This window comes from Mandrillus leucophaeus, unplaced genomic scaffold, assembly GCF_000951045.1.
Source record: "Mandrillus leucophaeus isolate KB7577 unplaced genomic scaffold, Mleu.le_1.0 Scaffold15, whole genome shotgun sequence".
Taxonomy (NCBI): domain Eukaryota; kingdom Metazoa; phylum Chordata; class Mammalia; order Primates; family Cercopithecidae; genus Mandrillus; species Mandrillus leucophaeus.
This window is the reverse complement of record NW_012101476.1, coordinates 3,757,244-3,781,044: the sequence shown is the minus strand read 5'-3', so window position 1 is coordinate 3,781,044 and position 23,801 is coordinate 3,757,244. Positions and strand designations below refer to the sequence as shown.

At 36.6% G+C, this 23,801-nt stretch overlaps 1 protein-coding gene across 1 annotated transcript in view; it reads right to left on the bottom strand.

The window, feature by feature from the left end:
• The window catches only part of USP6NL (USP6 N-terminal like), a 150,166-nt gene extending 132,888 nt beyond the window's left edge, over window positions 1-17,278 (bottom strand). The window contains exon 1 of the mRNA XM_011974899.1: window positions 17,183-17,278. Coding sequence (XP_011830289.1) covers window positions 17,183-17,186 — 4 coding nt within the window. The 5' untranslated portion in view covers window positions 17,187-17,278. The remainder of the gene's footprint in view (window positions 1-17,182) is intronic.
• Between the last annotated feature and the right edge of the window lie 6,523 nt (window positions 17,279-23,801).

Below are 23,801 nucleotides of genomic sequence, written 5' to 3'. Positions count from 1 at the left end.
TTAGAGAGGTCTTCCCAATCTTCTCAGGGCATTAATTAGCTGTTCCCTCTCTTCCCATACCTACAACACCCTATACATACCTAAATCTATCAGAACCCTTATCCCAATTAATTTTAGCTATTTACAAGTTACTTTCCTGCCCCAGACCATGTCCCTCGTGGGGGAGATAAGAGTGGATCTATGGTCTGCAAACATTTTCTATAAAAGCTAGATAGTAAATGTTTTCTATTTTGTAAGCCATCATGTGGTCACTGTTGTAACTACTCAACTCTGCTATTGTACAATACACACAGACAATACACATGTGAATGTGTGTCCAAATATGACCCACAGGCTGTAGTTTGCAGACTACAAACCACCAGTGGGGGTTGGGGAGGCGGCAATGTCTAAAGACATTTTTGATTGTCACAACAGGAGGTGGAGTACTATGGCATCTAGTGCATAGAAGCCAAAGACGCTGGTTAACATCCTACAATTTATAGAACAACCTCCACAAGAATTATCTAGTCCCAAAAGTCAGTAGTGATGAGTTGACAAACCCTGCCCCAGACCATGTTCTTCATGGATAGTGACCTTGTCTTGAGTAACATTTGAAGCTTTCCTATTATAGCTTTAGACTCATTAGTTGTTATTTAATAAATATTTGGGTATATCAATAGTTAAACAATAGAATTTCTAAAAATTTCCAAATTAGACAAATCAAAATCATGATATCCATTGTGGCAGAAGAATCAAAAGCCTTAACCTTTTGCATACTATCTGAACAGTAATATTATGACAGGAATTTTATATTAACAAATATAGTCATGCACACAAATTTAGTTACAAGGATGTTTGCAATGTGTATTGTTTGTAATTGCAAAAAAAAAAAAAAGGGAAATAATCGAAAAGTCCGACAATAAGAACTTAATAAAGTTTCAGTGAGTGTACACCATGGAATACTAGATGGCATTAAAAAAACTGGACTCTAGACAAGTGATTGTCAATCTGCAGTGAAATCACCTGGGGAGTTTCAAAGAGGACTGATGCCTGAACCCATCCACAGGGACTGTGACTGCATTGTCCTAGGGTGCAGCCTGGGCACCACAAAGTTTAAAAGCTCCCCTAAATGATCCTTCAGCCATGGTTCAGAACCACCGCTCTAGAAGAATGACATAGGAAAAGCTAACCATAAATGACTACGTAAACATGAAAGGTATAAAATATCATGATTTCACTCTTGTCGGATGGATGGATCGATGGAGGGATGAATGGATGAATGACAAACGGATAGATGATGGATGGATGGATGGATAGATGGGGAAGGCACACAAAGGAAAAATATCAAAATCTTATTTGGCCCTAAATAGAAAAAGTACAAGAAAACTGGTATAATTCTAAAGCAAAATTATACTGCTATTCAGAGCAAATAATGTTATAAGTAATTCACACCAACACCCTAGACTCTTAAAGAATTACAAACTAATAGGTCTCTATTTTCTTCTTTTTGTCAAACACATCTTTAATAGTTTTTCTTATTATTATAATAATAATGCATGTTCAGTATAGAAAAACAAGAATCTAAAACTAAGCCAAAGGAAAATAAAAATCTGTCTTAGGTCCCACATACAGAGATAAGCACTACTGACAATCTTTTAGACTTACTTTGTACTTTTTTGTTACTGATTTTACAAAAATGAGGTACTATTATGCATATTTTTTGGAACTAACATGTTTTCACACTTTCATATGTGTCATCAACATCATTTTTATGCAAAAAACACAGAGAAGAATATTTGGACTGTGCTCTAAGCCTACAAATTCTTTTGATCATACGAATAACAACCCAGCATCTTTTCATTCTTGGCAATGATTCAGACTTTTTTTAACCCACTTTTCAGAAAACTTTTTTGGCTTTCCTGGAAATACATTTCAGAATTGAACTACTGTCATCCTTTTCAGAACATGTAGATAAATGAGATGAAAAAAAAGTGAGAGAGAATTTTATTGTGACAAACATAATCTGTAAATATTCAAGATGTCCACTGGCCTGAAAATATAAAAAGACTGTAGAATATTAAACTATAAACCATTTCTAACTCTTCTCTCTTTTTTGGGTTAAGAAATCAACTTCCTTCATTTATTTGTCATTCTACTTAAGTTTGGTTTGTTTTTGGGTTTTTTTGTTTTGTTTTGTTTTGTGTTTTTTTGAGACAGAGTCTCACTCTGTCGCCCAGGCTTGGTGGGGTGGCTCGATCTCAGCTCATGCAACTTTCGCTTCCCAGGTTCAAGCAACTTTCCCTGCCTCAGCTTCCCCAGTAGATGGGATTACAGGCGCCCGCCACCATGCCCGGCTAATTTTTGGTGGTGGTTGCTGCTGTTGTTGTTTTTGAGATGGAGTTTCGCTCTTGTCTCCCAAGCTGGAGTGCAGTGGTGCGATCTCAGCTCACTGCAACCTCCACCTCCCGGGTTCAAGCAACTGTCCTGCCTCCTGAGTAGCTGGAATTACAGGTGTCCGCCACCATGCCCAGTTAATTTTTGTATTTTTGGTAGAGACACGGTTTCACCATGTTGACCAGGTTGTTCTCCAACTCCTGACCTCAAGTGATCCGCCTGCCTCAACCTCCCAAAGTGGTGGGATCACAGGCAGGAGCCACCACGCCCAGACAATTTTTGTATTTTTAATAGAGACAGGGTTTTGCCACGTTGGCCAGGTTAGTCTCGAACTCCGGACCTCAGGTGATCCGCCCGCCTCAGTCTCCCAAAGTGCTGGAATTACAGGTGTGAGCCACCACGCCCAGCCTCTACTTAAGTTTTAAAGGAGGAAAAATACAGTCACTTCATTCTAGAATGTAGAAAATCAACCTCTACAAACTTCTACAATATAAAACACAGCACATTATTACAAAAAATAAAAACTCATTGACAACTTGAAATTGGCAGATGTGGAAAGAGCCACAGAATATGTGTTTGTGGATGACAACATTATCCTCCTCTCATATAATTTCAAAGCAGATTATATGATAGTAATTGTTTATGAACAGAAGTATTTGTATTAATAGAATTAGCAATTCATTGAAAATCAGTCTTTAAAAATACTTTATCAAATGATAATTCATTTTGCTTATAAACAGCAGACAAGAAACTTGTCAACTCTCTAGCTCAGTGGACACTATCATAAACATGTACAAAGCTTTCACAAACATGGGAAATAAAAATATATTATTCCAATTCATCTTCACAACATTGGGAAACTCTTAATCTACTGACTATACAAAGTGTATTCTAAAGGCAATAAAATCCTGTTCATTCATACAAGATTTCTTATGTATCTAGTATGTAAGAGGTACCATGCCAATTGCTGTTCTACAGGGGTAATCAACCTCCTTCCATTCTACAAAGAGAAACTGGCATTAAATAAATAATTACAAAATTAATGATTAAATTACAATTGAGGTGACTCTTGCAAGTAAAGAATGACAGGAGAGTTGTGCCCTTACATGGAAAAACAGTGTTAATTAAAAGCCATACATAATATACTATAACTGAACATATTCTAATTTACACATTACATTTTCAATTTTTAAGGAAGTCTCCCGTTGTGTAGAACTGACTTTTCTTTTAACTTTGCAAAGCCACGTGCAAATGGACACAGAAATACGGAAAAGAGGTTTAGTCATAATATGGAAATTTAAATATGACTTCATTTTCAAAATCAAAAATTCAAGAAAACAGAGCATTCAACTAATTTGGACCTACTCTAGATTCCAACAAAGCTATCAAATAACATTATTAGTTTTAAAAAATTCATTATTGGCCAGGCACAGTGATTCACGCCTGTAATCCCAGTACTTTGGGAGGCTGAAGCGGGCAGATCCCCTGAGGTCAGGAGTTTAAGACCAGCCTGGCCAACATGGCAAAACCCCAAAAACTACTAAAAATACAAAAATCAGCCAAGTGTGGTGGCGGGTGCCTGTAGTCCCAGCTACTCAGGAGGCTGAGGTGGAAGGATCACCGCTTGAGCCCAGGAGGAATTTCAGTGAGCCAAGACCACGCCCCTGCACTCCTGCCTGGGTGACAGAGCAAGACCCTGTCTCCAAAAAAACACATTTAGCTCTATGTGTATAGCCTTGGAATAAACGTTAATTCAACATAACATCACATTTAAGATAAAAGGTTCATATGTGCACATACACATAAAACACGTAAATATAAAGACAAACGTATTGTCAAAGAATTCACAGAAGCACTTGAGTATTTAAACACAGACGTCCCTCTAACATTCAAAGAGATTTTTGTAGAGATTTCCCCCAGTATGAAATCTGTAATCAACATGACACATTAATTACAACAGCGATGGAAGGCTGCCAACAGTGTCCTTGACAGAATAGTACCTTAGGCAAAACTCATCTTTGGTACTTATTATTCTCCATTCTTCCTCCCTTTCTGAAACCTTTTACTACTTCTGCTTTTTTGGTATACTATACATTATCTCTCCTTTGACCATTACAAAATGGTCCATGTCTCAAAATAAAACCATATAAGGCCGGGCACAGCAGCTCACAAACTGTAATCCCAGCACTCTGGGAGGCCGAGGTGGGCAGATCACTTGAGTCCAGGAGTTCAAGACCAGCCTGGCCAACACGGTGAAATCCCGCCTCTACAAAAAAAGACAAAAATTGGCCGGGCGTGGTGGAACACACCTGTAGTCCCAGCTACAAGAGAGGCTGAGGTGGGAGAATCATTTGAGCCTGGGAGGCAGAGGCTGTAGTGAGCCAAGACCGTGCCACTGCACTCTAGCCTGGATGACACAGCAAGATCCCGTCTCAAAAAATCAAAGAAACAAACAAACAAAAAACCATATGAAACTCCAATAAATATATAAAAGCTACACTGCTTCATAATAAAATTTTTGGAAGGTGCAAAAGAAGCATTCAAAGTTAAAATCTGTGATTTTTCAATAATCATTTTGGAAGAAAAGACTGTTTTAGAATGATATGATGAAGGAGAAAATGTAAACAGTGAGTCCATGAAAACGTTACCCTGTCTAACGAGGAAATACCACCTCACTAGGATGGCTACTATCAATGAAACAGAAAATAATAAGGGCTAGGAGGATGTGGAGAAAATGGAATCCTTGCACAATGTAAGCTGGTGCAACCGCTATGGAAAACAGTATGGCAGTTTCTTGCAAAATTACAAAAAGAGTTACCATATGATCCAGCAATTCCACTTCTTGGTATAGACCCAGAAGAATTGAAAGCAGGGTTCCGAAGACGTATTTGTACACCTCTGTTCAGAGCAGCATATTTCACAACAGCCAAAAGGTGGAAGCAACCCAAATGTCCACTGACAGAAGAATGGATAAACAAAACGTGGTCTAGACATACAAGGGAATATTACTCAGCCTTAAAAAGGTGATTCTGACACATGCTACAACATGGATGAACCTTGAAGACATTGTGCTGAGTTAAATAAACCAGTTACAAAAATACAAACACTGAATTATTCCACTTATATGAGGTACCTAGAGTAGTAAGAGGCCGGGAAGAGGAAGAAATAAGAGCATTTAGTTTAATAGGTACACAGCCTCCAGTTTTTCAAAATGAAAGGAGGTGAAGAGATTCAAGGTTGTACAACAATATGAATGTACTTAACACTACTGAACTACACACTTAAAAATGGCTAAGATGGTAAATGGTATGTATATTTTACCATAATTTTTTAAGTTATCCTGTCTAGAAATCAAATAATACAACAGATAGCAACTATGTGATGTCATTTTGAGCCTACTAGGCTAGTTATGGTGAAACTGATATCCTTGTATACAATTACCAGAGTAATTGTAAATGAGTGCAATCTTTTCCAGAAAGGCAAAATAATTAGGCATAAAAAGTTCTACATTATAAATCTAGCCTATAGAATTAATTCCAGTTTAATGAAAAAACGGCAAATTCATCAGTGACACTCATTCTATAAACATTTTTAAAAACTGAGCCATCTTAAACGACCAAAAAACAAAAAAAAAGGAAATGGTTAAATAAGTTATGATGCATCATTACCTTTAAGGAATAAATTCTAACCATGAAAACAATTACAGAAATCTGTTTTAAATACAATTCAATGTTAGAAATCCAAACATAAAATTGCATATACACCCCATTTTCAAAATATATTTATTTTAATGTTGTGGTTAACAACAAGAAAAGGGGATTGTGGAAAATGAAGAAAACTGATTAGTTTAAATGAAATTAGACAAAAGTATAAATAGAGGCAAGAGGGGAGTGCTTACCTAAACTAAACTTAAAATCCCCTCTAACCCACCTGTTCTCCCAATACCAAGCTTTCCCTAATTTCTTAATGTCAGTCTCAATCTCTCAATGCTGGGTCTTCACATACGTTGTTCTTTCTGTTCAGAACACTCTCCTCTTCCTCTTCACTAGGTCTCAGCTGGAACATTTCCTTAAAATGTTCCTCCCAATCTCCCTGTGAGGACAGATTCCCTTGCTCCTGTAGGAGCAAAGACTCCTTGGATGTCCCTTTTGGTATTACTAAGAATGTACTACTTGCTGAATGTCTGGCTTCCCCACCAGTTCTATGCTATACAAGGCCAAGGGCCCTGTCTGTCTTGTTCTTGGCTGTATCAAAGACCACCACAGAAGCAGTACATACGTAGGGGCTCATTAAGTATCTGTTTATACTAAAATTAAAACAATTATTATTTATTCAAAATTACAATTCTCTTCCTTAAAACGTGTTTTAAAATCAAAGATTCAAATACCATGACCCCTAAAATATTTTAAGAAATTAATTTATAGTATCATGTGTCTCAAAGTTGTCTAACTTTGAATTTCCTATCCTTTGCAATATTCCAAGTTAATCTTCTAGCTTTCACTATACCTTGCAATTATTAAACTTTTAACAGTCATAACTATAAGATGATAAGTATTCTGACATTTCATATTAAAATCTAATATGACCCATAAATCTCTACAGCCTAATGAGAATCAGAGTCCTGAAATGTTCATTTATTCTATTTTTGGCTAAAGAAAATTTATCAGGACAAAAGAGGCACCAGGTTATGAGAACAGCTAATCTTTAGTGAAGCAATCTCAATTTATATATGAATAGCTATAGCTGTTTTATTATTATAAAACAATTAAATTCAATACTGCTATATTTTATACCCTCATTGCATTTGTTCAGTAGCATCTTGAAATTTTATCAGATAATTCAGAACAGGAATTCTGCTAAAAAGGGATCTCTCCATAAAAGGCAAAGGCTGTCTCATTTCACGGCCATCTCATATTCTAGAAAATATTTCATGGTCATTTTTTTCTCAAGCCTTTGTAATAAAAGTAAAATAGAAACTAGTAAAGCAGAACAATAAATTCTGTACTTATGCAAGAGATTTGAATCCTATTTCAATTCAAGTAGAAATGGGGAATTTTCTACTAAACAGCTAAACGTGAAGGAAATCTAGAGATCACCAAGCAGTCTTCCTTTCTCTTCAAGGCAGGCTTCCTAACAGAATGTCCCCTAACCAGTCACACCTGTTAGGTCAGATCCCATTACAGGAACCCTCCATCATCCATCATCTGAGGAACAGTCTATAAAACAACTGGTCTGTTGTCTTCAAAAACATCCATATCACAAAAGGTAAATAAAATCTGAGGAACTATTCCAGATTAGGGGAGATTAAAGAGACTGGATGACTAAAGGCAATGTGTGAATAACACTCAGCTGAATCCTGTATTGGAGGAGCAAAATGCTATAAAGCACATCATTGGGGAAACTGTCGACACTGGAATAAAGATCATATATTAGACAAGTCTAATTCATTTATGTGATTATTTTACCACGGTTATGCAAGAGAATGGCGTTGTTTTTCGGAACCACACTCTGAAGTACATACGGGAAAAGAAGTTTGATACATGCAACCTACTCTCAAATTGTTCAAAAATAAATCAGTGATATTTTTAAATACATTTTCAGAAATAATATTTAAAAATAAAGAATTGATACTACTGAAAAAATAAAGTTGGACTGGTTGGTAAGGAGTAGATGTAAGAATTTCATCTGCTGAAAAGAGAGACACACTAATGAAAGAAAAAAATAATGAAGGAAAACTGTAGATCTAGACATTGTTATATTTCATCAGAATGCAGCCAGCACTGAGCTAGAAAAGCATATCTTTTTAGTTAGAATAAAATGTCTGGTGTCTAACAATTTTTACATCACACTGTGGGGAAAAGAGTAATAACTCCATTTTTATATACAAATCAAACATTTTTAGGTAGCTTTTGTTTTTAAGCACAGAGATACTGCTAAGGAATCATGTGAGAATCAAATTCCTTTTAACAAAGTCAGTTTGGATACCCAGATAGTAGAAGTAGAGTTTTTCTTCTGTTCTGTGCAAAGACCCCCATGTATAGATGTATATAACATACCTATAGGTACAAAGTTTCTATACAAGGTCTCATTAAGACTGATTTTTTAAAAAACCACAATGGCCCCATTGCCCCCATGTATGGAAACCCAGATAAGATAATGGCAATGGAGAAGCGCCTTTTCTTATCCAGAGGAGACACTGTAACAGCAGTAAAGGTTTCCCATTAGCAGTAAGGCAACCTGCTTTACATAGCTTCTAGGTCACATCTATCAGCAGAAATATTTTTTATAATAAAGCATGCCAACAAAATACATTCTAGTAGTCATATTATAGTGGCCTGAATTAACCACTTAGCATGTAAATTGCTGTTATGTTAGTTAAAACAACAAAGTTAAGCAGGTTTGAAAATTAAATTCAATCTCTGCTGTACCATAATTGTCAAAAGTAAACAGTTTGCAATGCTCTTCCAACACTGGTAATAGCTGGTTCCTCCTCTTCTAATCCTGAACACTTCACACATCACCTACATCACATATCATAGAAAGACAATAATGTATAATTGTTACCAAAGGAAAACACACAAGACCAACAATTATAATTTACATAAAAACTTAATACATATATACATGTTAGCTTTTACAAATTTCTCTCAAGTTAAAATCAAGCAAATATATTCTCCCTTACCTTGCAAGTACTAGAATATAACAAGGTTTACCAGTGAAGAGATCACGGTGCTTTACTGTACAGTGTCCAAACCTTTACTAATGCATTCTATAAATTCCATTTCTATTCCATTCGTTTAACATCTAAAACAGGCAACTGTATTTTTAAAAAGACATTGTGACTCCAAATGCCCCAAAATATAATATAAATGTTAATGAATATCTATTAGTCACTGACTATAATCTTTTTACATTTTATTGTTTAAAGTTTAACACCTGAATGCTACCAATGTGTGAGAACAAAATCAAACCAGTGCTGCTCCAGGTACCAAGGCAATGCCAGGGGAAGTCAGTTTCTAAAGTCAGAGGGAAAAGATAGCACTCTACTACCAACTGCCTGTACAACGACCACTATCTCTGAACATGAATAAGAATAACCCATAGGAGAAGTTTTCATTTTCACCTGACCTCCTAACTTCTGGGCCACATTCATGATACAAACATACAATGCATTTCAGTTTTTAAAAAGAATTAATTTATGGCTCAGTGCTTAAAAGTAGGAGTGGGAGACTGGGATAAGGGGAGGAACTGGGAAGATATTTTCACTCTAGGTCTGACCTTTCTAACCCATAGCTTTAAAGAGAAGCTGAAAAGAATTACTTTCACAGTCACCTTGTCTATCTCCAAAAAAAAGTCACACCAAAATACTATTTTAGATCAATTTTGAGGAAGAGAGACAGAGGCTTGAAAATTTCTAGTATCAATTTCTCACTCCAGGAAATGAGATTTCTGTACAATGGCACCCATCACATACACTGATAGCCTCAAATTCCCTTAGTAGAAGACGTCTATTTGTGTTTAATGCAAAACATGATAATATATAGCTGTCCAGATACCACTGTAAAAACTGGATGTTAATTATGTGGAATTTTATTCAGACCATGTAACAAATCTCACTAAGCTGTGCTTTCCGCTACGTCTTTTCACAAATAAAAAATATTAAAAATCATACATATAATATTTTCATATAGAAATCCAGTTTTGGAGAAGTTAATGTAAAAGAGATATAGATTTTTTTTCCAACCAGTACATCAATTCTAATAACACAGATTCAAAAAGAAAACTGTAAAAATCAAACTCTATTTTCTAAAATTAATGAAAGAGATAACAAGACAAATATTTAAGAGCATTAATTTGAAACATAATTCCCCTCTGAACTCTGGCTGCCAGGAGAACAAGCAGAAGGAAGCAGAGAACACGCGCCTGCATTTGGAATGATGGTACTTCAGAAAATCCGACTCAGAGCAACATAGCTGCCCCCAAATCCTGAAAAGTGTGTTTCTTGTAATTTAGGATATTCTGTAACTAATACAGGAATTTCTTGTTTTACCCAATAGATGTATGCCTATAAGGCAAAATAAGAAATGAAAATTTTCTCACTGACTTAACAGTAAATTTTAAGAGTTAGAAGAAGGCTTCCAGATGATCTATCTGGTACCTACATTTACAAATGAGTAAAGGATGTGTGGGGAGGCGGTTAAAGAAGTCAAGCCACTTGCCATACATAATAACATGGCCACCAGCAGCAAAGCCAGGGTTCCAACTCAAGTCTCTGGGACTCTGGGAACATAAAGAGGCCTGCCATTGGAAAACTTACTGCTTTCAGAATGGAACTCTAAATAGCTCTCTTAAGAATGGAGTATCTTGAAACTATTATAAAGAAGTCATTTGGAGCACACTGGTTTGTGTTGTACTAAAAAAATTTCATTAAAGTTGATTTACATATAAAATTTATCTATATCATGCAATACGTTGTAGATCTAAAAGAAAATGTTTAATAACAGGTCTATAAAAACTAGATAGATATAGCTTTTGAAGAATAAAAATATAATAGTAGGTATATAATTTGAAATTTTAAGATTTAACTAGTAAAAATAATTTAGAAGCTTTACTAAGCTTATACTACTACAGTAATTTACATTTATGCAAAAAATTAAATCACTTAATAAAAGGAAAACAGGCTTTTACAGAAAATGTTTTGTTTAAACATTTTAATTTCTTGATAGAGGTGTGTGTGAGAGGGGGAAACGGAGAGGGAAAATCAAATAGACAAAATGTAAATAGTTGATAAATCTGACTAAAAGGAATGTGGAAATTTGGAGTACTATTTTTACAACTTTTCTTGTTGTAAGTTTGAAAAAATATCAAAAGAAAATATATAAGAAAAAATGTAAACCACCTCCCAAAAAGTTTTAACTTAAAATATCAAATATACTCTATAAATAAGAAAAGCCTATATTAAGTTCATATTTAATTTCCCATAGTATCAAACCAAGAATTACTCTTTTTATTTTTTTGAGACAGTCTCACTCTGTCACCTGGGCTGGAGTGCAGTGGCTCAATCTCAGCTCACTGCAACCTCCACCTCCCTGGTTCAAGCGATTCTCCTGCCTCAGCCTCCTGAGTTGCTGAAATTACAGGCACCTGCCACCATGCCCAGCTAATTTTTTAGTATTTTTAGTAGAGACGGGGTTTCACCATGTTGGCCAGGCTGGTCTTGAACTCCTGACCTCAGGTGATCTGCCCACCTCAGCCTCCCAAAGTGCTGAGATTACAGCCATGAGCCACCACACTTGGCCTCAGAATTACTCACTTTTCTACAGCAAGTGGTCAAAAGAAGATAAATTAGCTAAAAGCACAGTATATTCCACTTTAAATAGTCAGTATTAACAACAATGAAATACACTAAACTAAGAAATTGATCACACACATTTTCTGAGAAGCAATTTCTGCTGGCATTCTTCACCAACTGACTACAGTTGAAGGCTGTCACAGATCTGACAGTGACCCCGGCCCACTAAATGCCATCAGGTTCCCCAGTAACTGTCAGCCACAAAGTCTCCATACATTTCCAAATCCCTCTCCTCCATTAAGAAACACTGTTTATATATTCATTTTAAGAATAACTAATATTTAGAACTTTACATTCCCAAATCTAAATTTATCAAACATAAATGAGTCTTAATATAACAAAAGGATACCTGTTAAACTTTGTAAGGGGATTTAAGATTCCATTAAATAACAGACATGCTGGCATTTCAAATACAATTCAACTTAAATTTTCTTTTAACTTCTATCCAACTTCGGAAGCACGCAGCTATTCCACACTTTATCTACCTAGATAGGCTACTGTCCTAGAGAGTTTTAGCCAGTACTTATGGGAAGTTTTCTGCTACTTGGAGCACAATTTTTTTACTTAGTAAGACTCAAAAGGATCCTTCTACTACCACCAAGAGATTTAGTAATCTATTCAATTATTTATCATATTACCTGCTCTAACAAATGTTCAAACAAATTGTTCTTCACTTCAGCATGAACACTTAGTTCCCTGCTCCAGTGAATGAAGATCTTTACACTACTAGAAAAACACAAATACACTACCCCACAAATTACTCACTGCCATTACTCTTCCTCAGGTGAAAGAGAAACATTTCATATCGAAAAATGACCTCAAAAAACTCATTTCATTATTTAGAACAAAGGGCAGAATCAAACACTCCAATGTCATAGATTCACTCCTGTATTACCCAGCCAGAAAAGAAAAACTCTTAGGAAACCTATCACGTAATTAGTTGCAGAGCAAAACTTGCCTGAAGAAACTGAAATAAAATACAGAACATTAAAATTTTAAAACAGAGCAAATAAGCTAGTTAAGTGTTGTTTTTGTTTTGTTTTTGGTTTTTGTTTTTACTTAAAGCTTTGGAAAAGGAAATTAAGTAATACTCTAATTACTTTTGTGTTTTGGTGTTTTCACTTAGTTGTTTTTTTTTTTTTTAACATATTCTACCAAAATAATCACTACTTTGTGCCTTGCGTACAAGCTTCTCTTGTGACCATTTATATTATGGATCTGAGAGCTCATTTCCAAATCATAGTCACAGTCTGAGTATAACAACTTCATTTAATATTTGGTACCATCTGAGAAAAACAAAATAGGCAAGTGTGATAAATGCTAAATACGCAAATACAGAAAAACAACAAAAATTTATGTACTAAAAATCAAAAGGCTTTTTGTGGATTGTCACTAAGTACAATCCACAATGAAATACATATCATAATAGCATCATATAGTACATTTTCCACAAAACAGATATTCAGCCTCAGAACGTGATAGGCTATATATCCACCAGAATAAAAGCTGAAAAACATCATGAAGATTCTAGATGGGGCATTCCAACTACTGTGCCAAGAGGGTGCCATGGCAGCAAGCTACGCCTGGCTGCCTGGGCTGAGACGTTACAGCCAGGTGTCTCTAAGCCCTAAACAGCTTCTTCAGTTTATCCCACGTGATGTATAGCTATGACCATGTTCTAGCGCTTGATAACATGGAAAGGGCTGGGAAATACTGCATAGATAAATCTACCCAGACACACAAATATCCAGTCTTTATTTTAATCTCCAGAAAAATATTGGGGGAAAAAAAGTTAACCCATCATTCCCACCCAAATCTAAGTTTGGAAATTCCATCTCAACTTCAATGACATATATTGCTATTTTTTAGCCTGTACCATGCATCCATAATTTTTTTTTTCAAAAACAAGAACTCTGACACACTTGATCACGACCATTTGGAAGACTTACAACCCCCTAGAAACTGCAGCACAAGACAGATCGCTCTAATATTCCCTACCCTTTGGTACAGTAGTCTACTCAAGAACAATTTTTTTTGCTAAAGAAAATCATCAAATTAACAAGAAAAAGAAGTGTAACTCAGTCTGATTCAAAGGGAACTTGGAAAGAACTGAAAACTAAAAACAAGGCAAGAAAGGGTGAATACTGTCTGTGTAACCAATCTTTTTAACTGACATCTAACAAAATATCTGTTTGTCAGGGTAATTTTTTCCAGAATGAAATCTCATTAAGTTGCTCCTCTAACTGAAATCCTTTAATAGCTCCTTAAGCCCTACAGGATCAAGTCCAAACTTCCTAGAACGTAAATGACCTGGACCCCAATTTCTTCTCCTCCACCTTTACAATCCCCCTTTCCTATCTCTAGACACCAGAATGTTCAATTCGCTAGTAACACCTATGAGGAGTCAGAACATCACACCTTTCTCACACTGCTCCACCAGCCTGGAACGCTTTGTCTCAGGCGAAGCTCTACACTTACACTCTTCTCATGGCAACAGCTCTAATTTCACCTAAAAATAATAATAATAAAACACAGAATAGCTCCTGCATACTAACGACATTACTTACAAACACCCAAGGTAGTGCAATATTTATTGAACACCTATTAAGTGCCAGGAACAGTGTTTGGCTCTCGGAATGAAATCATCTTTGCCCCTCCAGGAGCACACAGATTAGAGAAAGATATAAGCAAATAAGCAGATGATTTGAATACAGCTTGCTGGGTCCCAGAACCAGGCAGGCAGAGTGCTATTGAGAAGCAGCACACAGGGCTCACCTCCCAGCTGGAGTGCTGTGTGGGTGACAGGCAGTGGCTCTGGGAACTAGCAGACTACTCAGAAGCTGATTTTTTAAAAAAGAATCTGAAGTGTGAAGTAAGGTGTTAAGTCCCCAATGGCATTGTTCTTTCTCTGTAGCTTCTCCTTCTTCACACAAACACACAGAAATAACAGATGAAAGAGAAGCACAAGTCACTAAAATGGCATAGCTATGCCCCAAACATCTCCACAGTTCAGAAATCTAACAGGAACGTAAAGTGTGAGGCACACTGAAGGCACAAGGTCAGCTGGACTCTGGGCCCAGAGTAGGACAAAGCAGCAGGAAGTTTTGTCCTGTGGGGTAACTGTAAAGAAAAGTTTTCCCTAGGAATCAGGGTCAAGAGTCAGGCTCTGTGCCTAAAGCCAGAGGCTGGGGTGGCACTCTTCCTTAATTATGAAACTAGATTGAAAACGCTTCTGCTAACTGTGCTGAGGCTACGGCTTACAGGAAGTTGCTGACCTAATGCCAGCTGACTGAGTGACTGAATCTGTGATGTCCCCAACGTCACCATGAGACCAGTGCTCTGACCCACTAACACAGACCTGATTCTGATCTGGGAACTCCAAAGCCAGGCAGAGACAACTGTGAATCTGCTAGACCAGCAGGAAAAAACCAAAAATCACAAAGAGAGAGAGAGACATAGGAGCAAAAATACTTCCATCGGAATGTGCCTGCAAATTACAAAACATGATGAAAACATCAACAATCACAACATAAATTCGCAGAAGACAAAATTTTTAAATTATCAAATGATCTGAAAAAGACTTTAAAATAAGCATGTAAAAGATCCACAAAGAGATAAAAGAATGACAGAACCAATTGTTTTAAGTAGAAATGGAAAAGAATTAGTGGATATAAAGAAGAACCAGTTAAAAATCTTGCAAATGAAATATAAACATTGTAATTTAAAGATGAAAAATATTATGTGGTTCAAACACTATTAGTTGCTTGACAAGCCACTCCCCTCCTCTGCCTTCATCCTCGCAGGACTGTGATCTCTGTTTTGTAGGGTGAGCAGTGTACAAGACATCGTCCAACACCAAGATTCAAACATGAAAGGTGCAGGCTACTTGTCTTCAAAAAAACTTGCATCTGCAACACTGATCCTAACAGAACCCAAAAATTGCAGAGTAGAAGGAAATTCATTTTACTTTCCAAAAATGTAAGCGTTTTTAGGTTAAAATGCTTGCCATTTATTTTAATTTTTGTGAACTAATTATCATTTTCAATAGAGTTAGCACTTTACATTAGATAAACATTCTCATAAAATGTCACGATTGAAGTTGAAACAACAAAAGCTCTTTCTTGGCCGGGCGCAGTGGCTCACACCTGTAATCCCAGGACTTTGGGAGGCCGAGGTGGGCGGATCACCAGGTCAGGAGATCGAGACCATCCTGATTAACACGGTGAAACCCCGTATCTACTAAAAATACAAAAAAAAATTAGCTGGGCGTGGTGGCGGGCGCCTGTAGTCCCAGCTACTCACAAGGCTGAGGCAGGAGAATGGCGTGAATCTGGGAGGCAGAGCTTGCAGTGAGCGGAGATGGCACCACTGCACTCCAGCCTGGGCGACAGAGCGCAACTCCCTCTCAAAAACAACAACAAAAAAAAACTTTCTTAATCTATATTGAACACATCTAGCCACTATCCTTGTTTCTTCAAAGTACACTACCAAAAAGTATACCACTGAAAAGTCGAAAATCAAACACCATTCCTTACGATATTATTCTTAGTAGAAAGCACTCCGAGATTTTACAATAGCAGCTTCATTTTCACTTATCAACTGCCTAATTATTTGAACTGTTGATGAGAAAAGCTGTCCTATTTCATATTAAGGTAAATATAATCAATACAAATAATATGTGAAAACATTTAAACTTTAATATTGTCTTCCAATAAGAAAATGCTCATTCCATCCCAAAGATTCCATAGTCAGGAAATCTGTACTTCAAACCTCCATATAATCCCAGTTAGGGTAAAATCTCAATTCTTTTCCCACCCTCTAAAAGGAAACAGTTAACACAAAAAAGTAAAATCCAGTTCTCTTATTCACAAGCAGAAGTATATAGGAATAGAGAGAAAAATTACATATACTATCCCCTTACAACTAAGAAGATAAAATTATCAAATGTGGTTAAGCCCAGGATAGCCTTGGTTCTTTGTTCTATCAGAGACATTGATAGATTGTTAGAGGGTTTTTTTTCCCTTAAATACAATGTAACCCATGTTACTCAATGATTAAATTTCACACAGTAAAACCTCTACTAATTATGGTCAGCTGCAATGTTCACTATAAAACCTCTACTAATTATGGTCAACTGCAATGTTCCCTATTCATATTTCTGAAGAACCATTTTCCAATGGCAAGTCAATATAAAATTTGAGATAACAGAACTAAATCAGCCAAGGAGCTAATGACCAGATTTCCTCGTCACATGAAACTTGTTAGACTAAATCAAACATCAGAAAATATCTCCTTGCCTTAATACAGACAAGTGCAGAGTGCTGAGCGGAATCAGATTATTCAATCTCTGAATAAGTGACATAATTCCAATTTATTCAGTAACCGTTTTTCTTTTTCTAAGCACAATACCGCAAATGTTCCCGAGATGGCTGGAAGGAAAGGAAGCAACGCACTTACTCATGACTGGAAACGGCTCTGAATGTTGTCCCAATCAGACAGTAAACCAAAATCTGCTGTCCAGGGTTTCTCAGAGGAATACATGTCCTAGTCAGGAAACAAACAGAAAGAAACAGTATTTTCTATAGGTCAATATTTAAAATCAAGTTTTCTTAAAGAAAATAAAGAAAATCATTTTGTTTCAAAAATGTTCTACTATTTCCAAAAGAACTCCTGTGATCACCTATTAAATATAAAAGATCATTAATCAACCTCTAGAACATCCTGTTGAATTCATGTTTTCCTTTTTTGAAATAAGTTACTTCAAATGTAAACGATATGTATTAAGTAATCATCACAGAGAAACTTATTAACAGGTATCCTTTGTCTTCAACACTAAAAACATTTCTTCCCCATTCCCAACTAAATCATAGGTAGAAAGCACTCCATCTAGGGTAAATACAGCCCACATCATACCTGCTGAGTATATTTTGATTGCACATAAATGATTAATGTAAGACATCAAATAAGGATCAGCAAAGTTATTGCTATAGACTTTCTCTAGTAATGAATATTTTCTTCATTATAAAAGTAATATGGGTTCATGGTTTTAAAAAAAAAGAATAACAATAAGGTAAACTTCTCTCATATTACATTACCCTTACCCCTACATCTACTCAATCATTTGGGACACATTTCCTTTCAAGCCATTTTTTTCTAAGTATTTTAAAAATATACTTGAAACTACATACAAAATTTTGTACTTGTTCCTTTCCACTTAAAGAGTAAAACATAAAACATCAACTTGTGTTAGTATTAATAAAAACTTAACCCTTTGCTAAGATTTACATTATAAGTCTTCCTCTCTTAATTACTGTATTTCTAAAATATTAATATAGGCATAAATATTAATGCTATATTTAAACAACCATGGATGCACAAATGCCTACCTAAATCTAACAAAAATTCCACAGATAAGATCAGACTCAATACAAAATGTACACCTGTGCTACCTCATATGTAGCTTCCTTCATAAACAAATAAGCTACTTCTTCCAATCACAATAGGTAATGGTTATTTTCTAAATCAATTAAGAAAACAGTATACTACTACTAGAGACCTCTGCTTTAGAATGAAAGTTAGGGAAATACTTTTTGAAGAAATACTGCTTGCCACGTCTATATACCGTACTTGTGTCATGTAATTTACATGAGAAGTATTTCATCTGCAGAATGAAAACAGATTGTATCAGCACTTATGTGCGTAGCATGGCCCACACACTGTAATTAGCATGACATAGAATCACAGTGCTGCCATGTAATACCCTGACCCCCATCCTACATGCTTTCCTCTTTATCTGTCCACTTAAGTGATTTCCATTTCCAGAAAATGCAATTATCCCAAAGGAAATGAGAAGTTGTATGGAAAACCTAAAACATATAACCCACATGCTAGTTTTAGAATACATGATGAAAGTTTCTCACAAGAAGTATACTTTCTTAATGATGCTTAACTGACTCTATTTAGATTTGTTTTCCTGCCTAGGAAACTCTGAGGAGGACATGTGGACCCGGAGCATGCTGACCGCTGACAAGCAAAGACAGTCCCGTGTTACAAATAAAGCAGGATTAAATGTTCACAGATGACCCTAGAGTCCACTTAAATTTATACTTGTAGAGTCTAGTCTCTTTGACCAGGGACTTTTCTCCTTATGTTTAAATAAATTTAAAACTCCTAAATGGTAACATTAAAGCACCTTGCGCTATGTAGCACCCTCCCTCCTGCCTACAACCAAAAGGAGCCAAAGAAATACTTATTCAAGATTTCAGCTCTTAAGACATCAAGAGTTTTCTCAGCACCAAAAATAGCAACCTCAAAAACACCAGTATAATAAAACCTACAAACACTAGACTTATAATCTTACCATCTGAGGTAATAAATGTACACAAATTTTACAGTTTACAAAACTATACAGTTAAATGAATGTTTTGGAATTAATGTCATGGAGCAGTTCTTAGAAACATTTATAAATGACATAACTGAAGTCACACGTTCAGGATTCTTTATTTACACTAATCATAGCTTTAAAATGTAGATCCTCTGACCTTTTTTATTTATTTATTTACTTTTTTTTTTTTTTTTTTTTTTTTTTTTTTTTTTTTTTTTTTTGAGACGGAGTCTCCCTCTGTCACCCAGGCTGGAGTACAGTGGCACCATCTCCGCTCACTGCAAGCTCCACCTCCCGGGTTCACGCCATTCCCCTGCCTCTGCCTCCCAAGTAGCTGGGACTGCAGGCACCTGCCACCAAGCCCGGCTAATTTTCTGTATTTTTCGTAGAGACAGCGTTTCACCATGTTAGCCAGAATGGTCTCAATCTCCTGACCTCGTGATCCGCCCGCCTCAGCCTCCCAAAGTGCTGGGATTACAGGTATGAGCCACCACACCCCGCCCCTCCGACCTACTTTCAAAGTAAGGAGTCTACCAATTCTATATGCAACAAGGTAGTTGAGCAGCACACAGGATAAGATGTTCAGACTCCCTTTCTCCTCCCCTAAATGCTACCTTTGCACTAAACATACAGAGGTGAAAGAAGAAAAATCTTACTTTCTGTTTTTCACACCATCCAACAGGGAAAAAGTAATGTCTTAAACCCACAATTTCACATCAAATTATACTAGGATATTTCTGCAAAAACTGGCCTTTCACCTCATTTTCCAGGTACTCTAAGAGCGCGGCCTATGACTTGCTGGAATGGTTCTAACTGGAGGCTGGAGGAGCACTGAGGCAACCTGCCTTCCCTTGTGCGCCTACGTGCAGCACAAGAAATATATGCCCCAAGTAGCGGTGGTCCACGATGAATAAATACTTGACATGTAACTGAAGCCAACCTGCAGCTTACAGTCAAACCCAGCCAAACTCAACAGAGAGCGCAGACCCATGAGCTAGAAAGAAACATCTGTTGTGCACTGAAAGTTTGCAGTCGTTACACAGCATTATTACAGCCAAAGATGACTAATACAGACAGTAAAGATAGTAATTTTAAATCCAAATTTAAAAATTTTCAAGTTAAAAAGACTGTATTTTAAAAGTCTAGCCATATTTCCTAAGAAATACACCTAAATCAGCAGAACACATAAAGGCGGGAAATAAGCATTAAAAATGTTTTTCAGGTAGGGCGCAGTAGCTCACGCCTGTAATCCCAGCACTTTGGGAGGCCAAGGCAGGTGGATCACGACGTCAGGAGTTCAAGACCAGCCTGGCCAACATGGTGAAACCCTGTCTCTACTAAAAATATAAAAATTAGCTGGGTGTGGTGGCAGGCACCTGTAATGACAACTACTAGCAGGGCTGAGGCAAGAGAATCGCTTGAGCCTGGGAGGTGGAGGCTGCAGTGAGCCAAGATCACGCCACTGCACTCCAGCCTGGGCGACAGAGCAAGATTCCATCTCAAAAAAAAAAAAAAAGGCTTATCAGGCAAACACTAACCAAAGGAGAGATATGTGGCTACAGAAAGTCTTTCATGTGTGCTAAGACATATACTGAAAAATGTTTATAGCAATGCTATTCATAATAGCAAGAAAAACGAAATTTCCATCAACAAAAGGGTAGGTAATGATACCATGGTTATACAATCAAGTATTATGAAGCGGTGAAATGAATGAACCATGGGTATGCACATCAACAAATATCACAAGTATTGACATATACTTATATATACTGTACACACATATATATACACACGTAAAGATACCACTTATATAACTGTCCAAAATATGTAAAATTAACAATATGTTGTTAAGAGATATACACATATGTAATGTGTGTCCCATTACACATTGCTTCTGGTGCCAAGCATTTCAGGTAAGGGATACTCAACCTGTCATATCTTCTCATTAGAAAGGACTTCAGTTAATATTAAAGTCATTATTCACTAAGAGAGAAAGTCTCAACACTGTATTTTCACAGTTTTTATGCTTTCCCTGAAGAATGCTCTTGCTGCAACCCCGTGAAACACAACCTCACATTTCTACAGCTTTAAGTATTTTCTCTGCACAAAAGTAAAGCAAATCTTCTGTCATTGCTGGAGAGAAAGGAGGTTTGTTTATCCTACTCACTAAATCAACAAAGTACTTCCTGCTAATAAGATCAAAGAATGAGATGGGCCTAAGAGCAAAATGAGCAATCATTTGGTTTCATCAGTTTCTTTACACTTGTATGTTAATGAGTCATGAGATAAGAATGAGGTCAAATTTCCCCTTCCACAGGTAGGTTTCCAGACAGACTTATCAAATTCTATTAGGTTTATACTGGTCAACATGACAACTCCCAGGTATTTAGGAAAACAAATGTCCATTCAAAGTCTTCCCTACTTCTATCAGAGTCAGGGCCTTTCGAAAATGACCTATAATTTGTTTACATGGTATATGTGCCTAATGTACTTGACACATCATATCAGAACTGCACATAATGCCTGTGCTCTACAGATAAAAGTTAAAATGAAGGATACAATATATCTGGTTTTCAGGAGTCCGACATCATTTTAAAAGTCAGTTAAAAATTCCAGACTGCCAACCATAACAATAAGCACTACAGCAGACACCATGAAGAATTATAAAGAGTAAATAATTCCAGGCCGTATCCTCAAAAATCTATATCTAATTGGATTCTAAATACAAGAATATATTCATCTATTCATTTAATAGATATTAATTCAGCTCCGCAACATGCAAAAACTGCTCAAGGGCCAATAATCAAGACAAGCTTGGTTCCAGCCATCTGCAGCTAACAGAACATATTCAGAATAAAAGTTCTAAGCGCAACCAGAGTGACGGCCAAGGCTATAGCTCATTCAAAGGCCCTGTGCTGAGTGAAAATGGGAAAACTCATGGACCAAGAGGTGTAAATACACACAGGTGAAGAGAGGAACATTCCTGTAGGATGTCAATAAAACTGGAATTCAGCAATACAATGGTGGACTATAAGCCTTGCAGGGAAATCACTCAACACCTAGGAAGTCCTCAATGTAAATGTGTTACAACTCTGCCATTAACCAGCTCTAGGAATTCAGACCAAGTCACTTCACTTCCCTGACCCTCAGTTTCTTTGTGTGTAAAATGAGAGTTAAAATTTTCAGCCTACCTACCACTCAGAGTTGCTGTGGAATTATGCATAAAGAGTGTGCTGGTAAACTAAATATCTTAATTGGTTCACACATGTTCGTACTGATCCATTTTTGGTCTCATAAAATAAGAAAACTGAAACACAATTTTTAAGTTCTCTTTCTAGCACCGTATGATTTATTATCTTAAAACTAATTTTAATTCAATGGGTAACTCAGATTCTAATTTCCTTAGCGGTATAAGTAAGATCAACCTAAATCATTACAGTAAACCAGTTAAAACAAGCTGGTATAAAATGTTGGTTATATGTATTTTTTAATGGAGCAGATCCAACTATCACTTAAAAGAATGTCAAAGTGACTACTGACAGTGAAGTAGTCAGAGGTAACCCTCAGTTTCAGGGGAGAATCTGGATGGCCTTCTTTTGGCAAGCCTCACTGAGGGCAAATCATCAACTCTTGGAGGAAAAAACTTTTTTGTAGTAGTCAGACAAAATGTTTCCCAAGCAAGTCTGGTGAATGAGCTCAGAATTCAAACTGATAATAAAACACTGGATCAAAACATGATATAAATTGATAAGGCATATAACTCAGTATCTCCAAAAAACCATGTCTAAAAAAATTCCAGAAATTTATCTTCAGCAATTAGAGCAACAGAATCTCAGCACTACTTTGAAAACGTATTCTAAAATTCTGCTTTAAAAATTCATGTACTGCTTCATAATCAGACCCTTCTACCTAAAAAATAAATAATAACTTATAAAGTAAAACAATTATAATAATATGTTGTAGCCAGGTGCGGTGGCTCACGCCTGTAATCCCAGCCCTTTGGGAGGCTGAGGCGGGTGGATCACCTGAGGTCGGGAGTTTGAGACCAGCCTGACCAACATGGAGAAACCCCGTCTCTACTAAAAAAATACAAAATTACCTGGGTGTGGTGGCACATGCCTATAATCCCAGCTACTAGGGAGGCTGAGGCAGGAGAATTGCTGGAACCTGGGAGGCAGAGCTTGCGGTGAGCCGAGATTGTGCCATTGCACTCCAGCCTGGGCAACAAGAGTGAAACTCCAGCTCAAAAAAATAAAATAAAATAAAATAAATAATAATATGCTGTAATAAAAGGTAGTCTCTCTGTCTCTCAAAATATCTTCTCATACTATACTGCAGTAACTGAAACCAAGGAAAGTGAAACTGCAGATAAGGAGGACTACTGCATGTTATGTGAGTGATTACACAGTCAATTACATTTATAAAAATTCTTCAGAGTATACATTTAAAATTAGTGTACATTATATTTGTATTCCTTATTTAATAAAAGGAGGAAGATAACAAGACAGTGAGAAATTACCAGCCACCATCCAAAGAAAAGACAGAAATCTGAAATAGAAAGCAAGGCATCTTCGGGCTTCTTTAGGTAAATGTTTGCCTAATCAAAGAGGTGCCTAAGAGTCTAAACTTTGGCAGCCTTGAAGGCTAGGAAGACAAAATGTCAGAGTACAAGATCCACCAAGGGAGCCATCT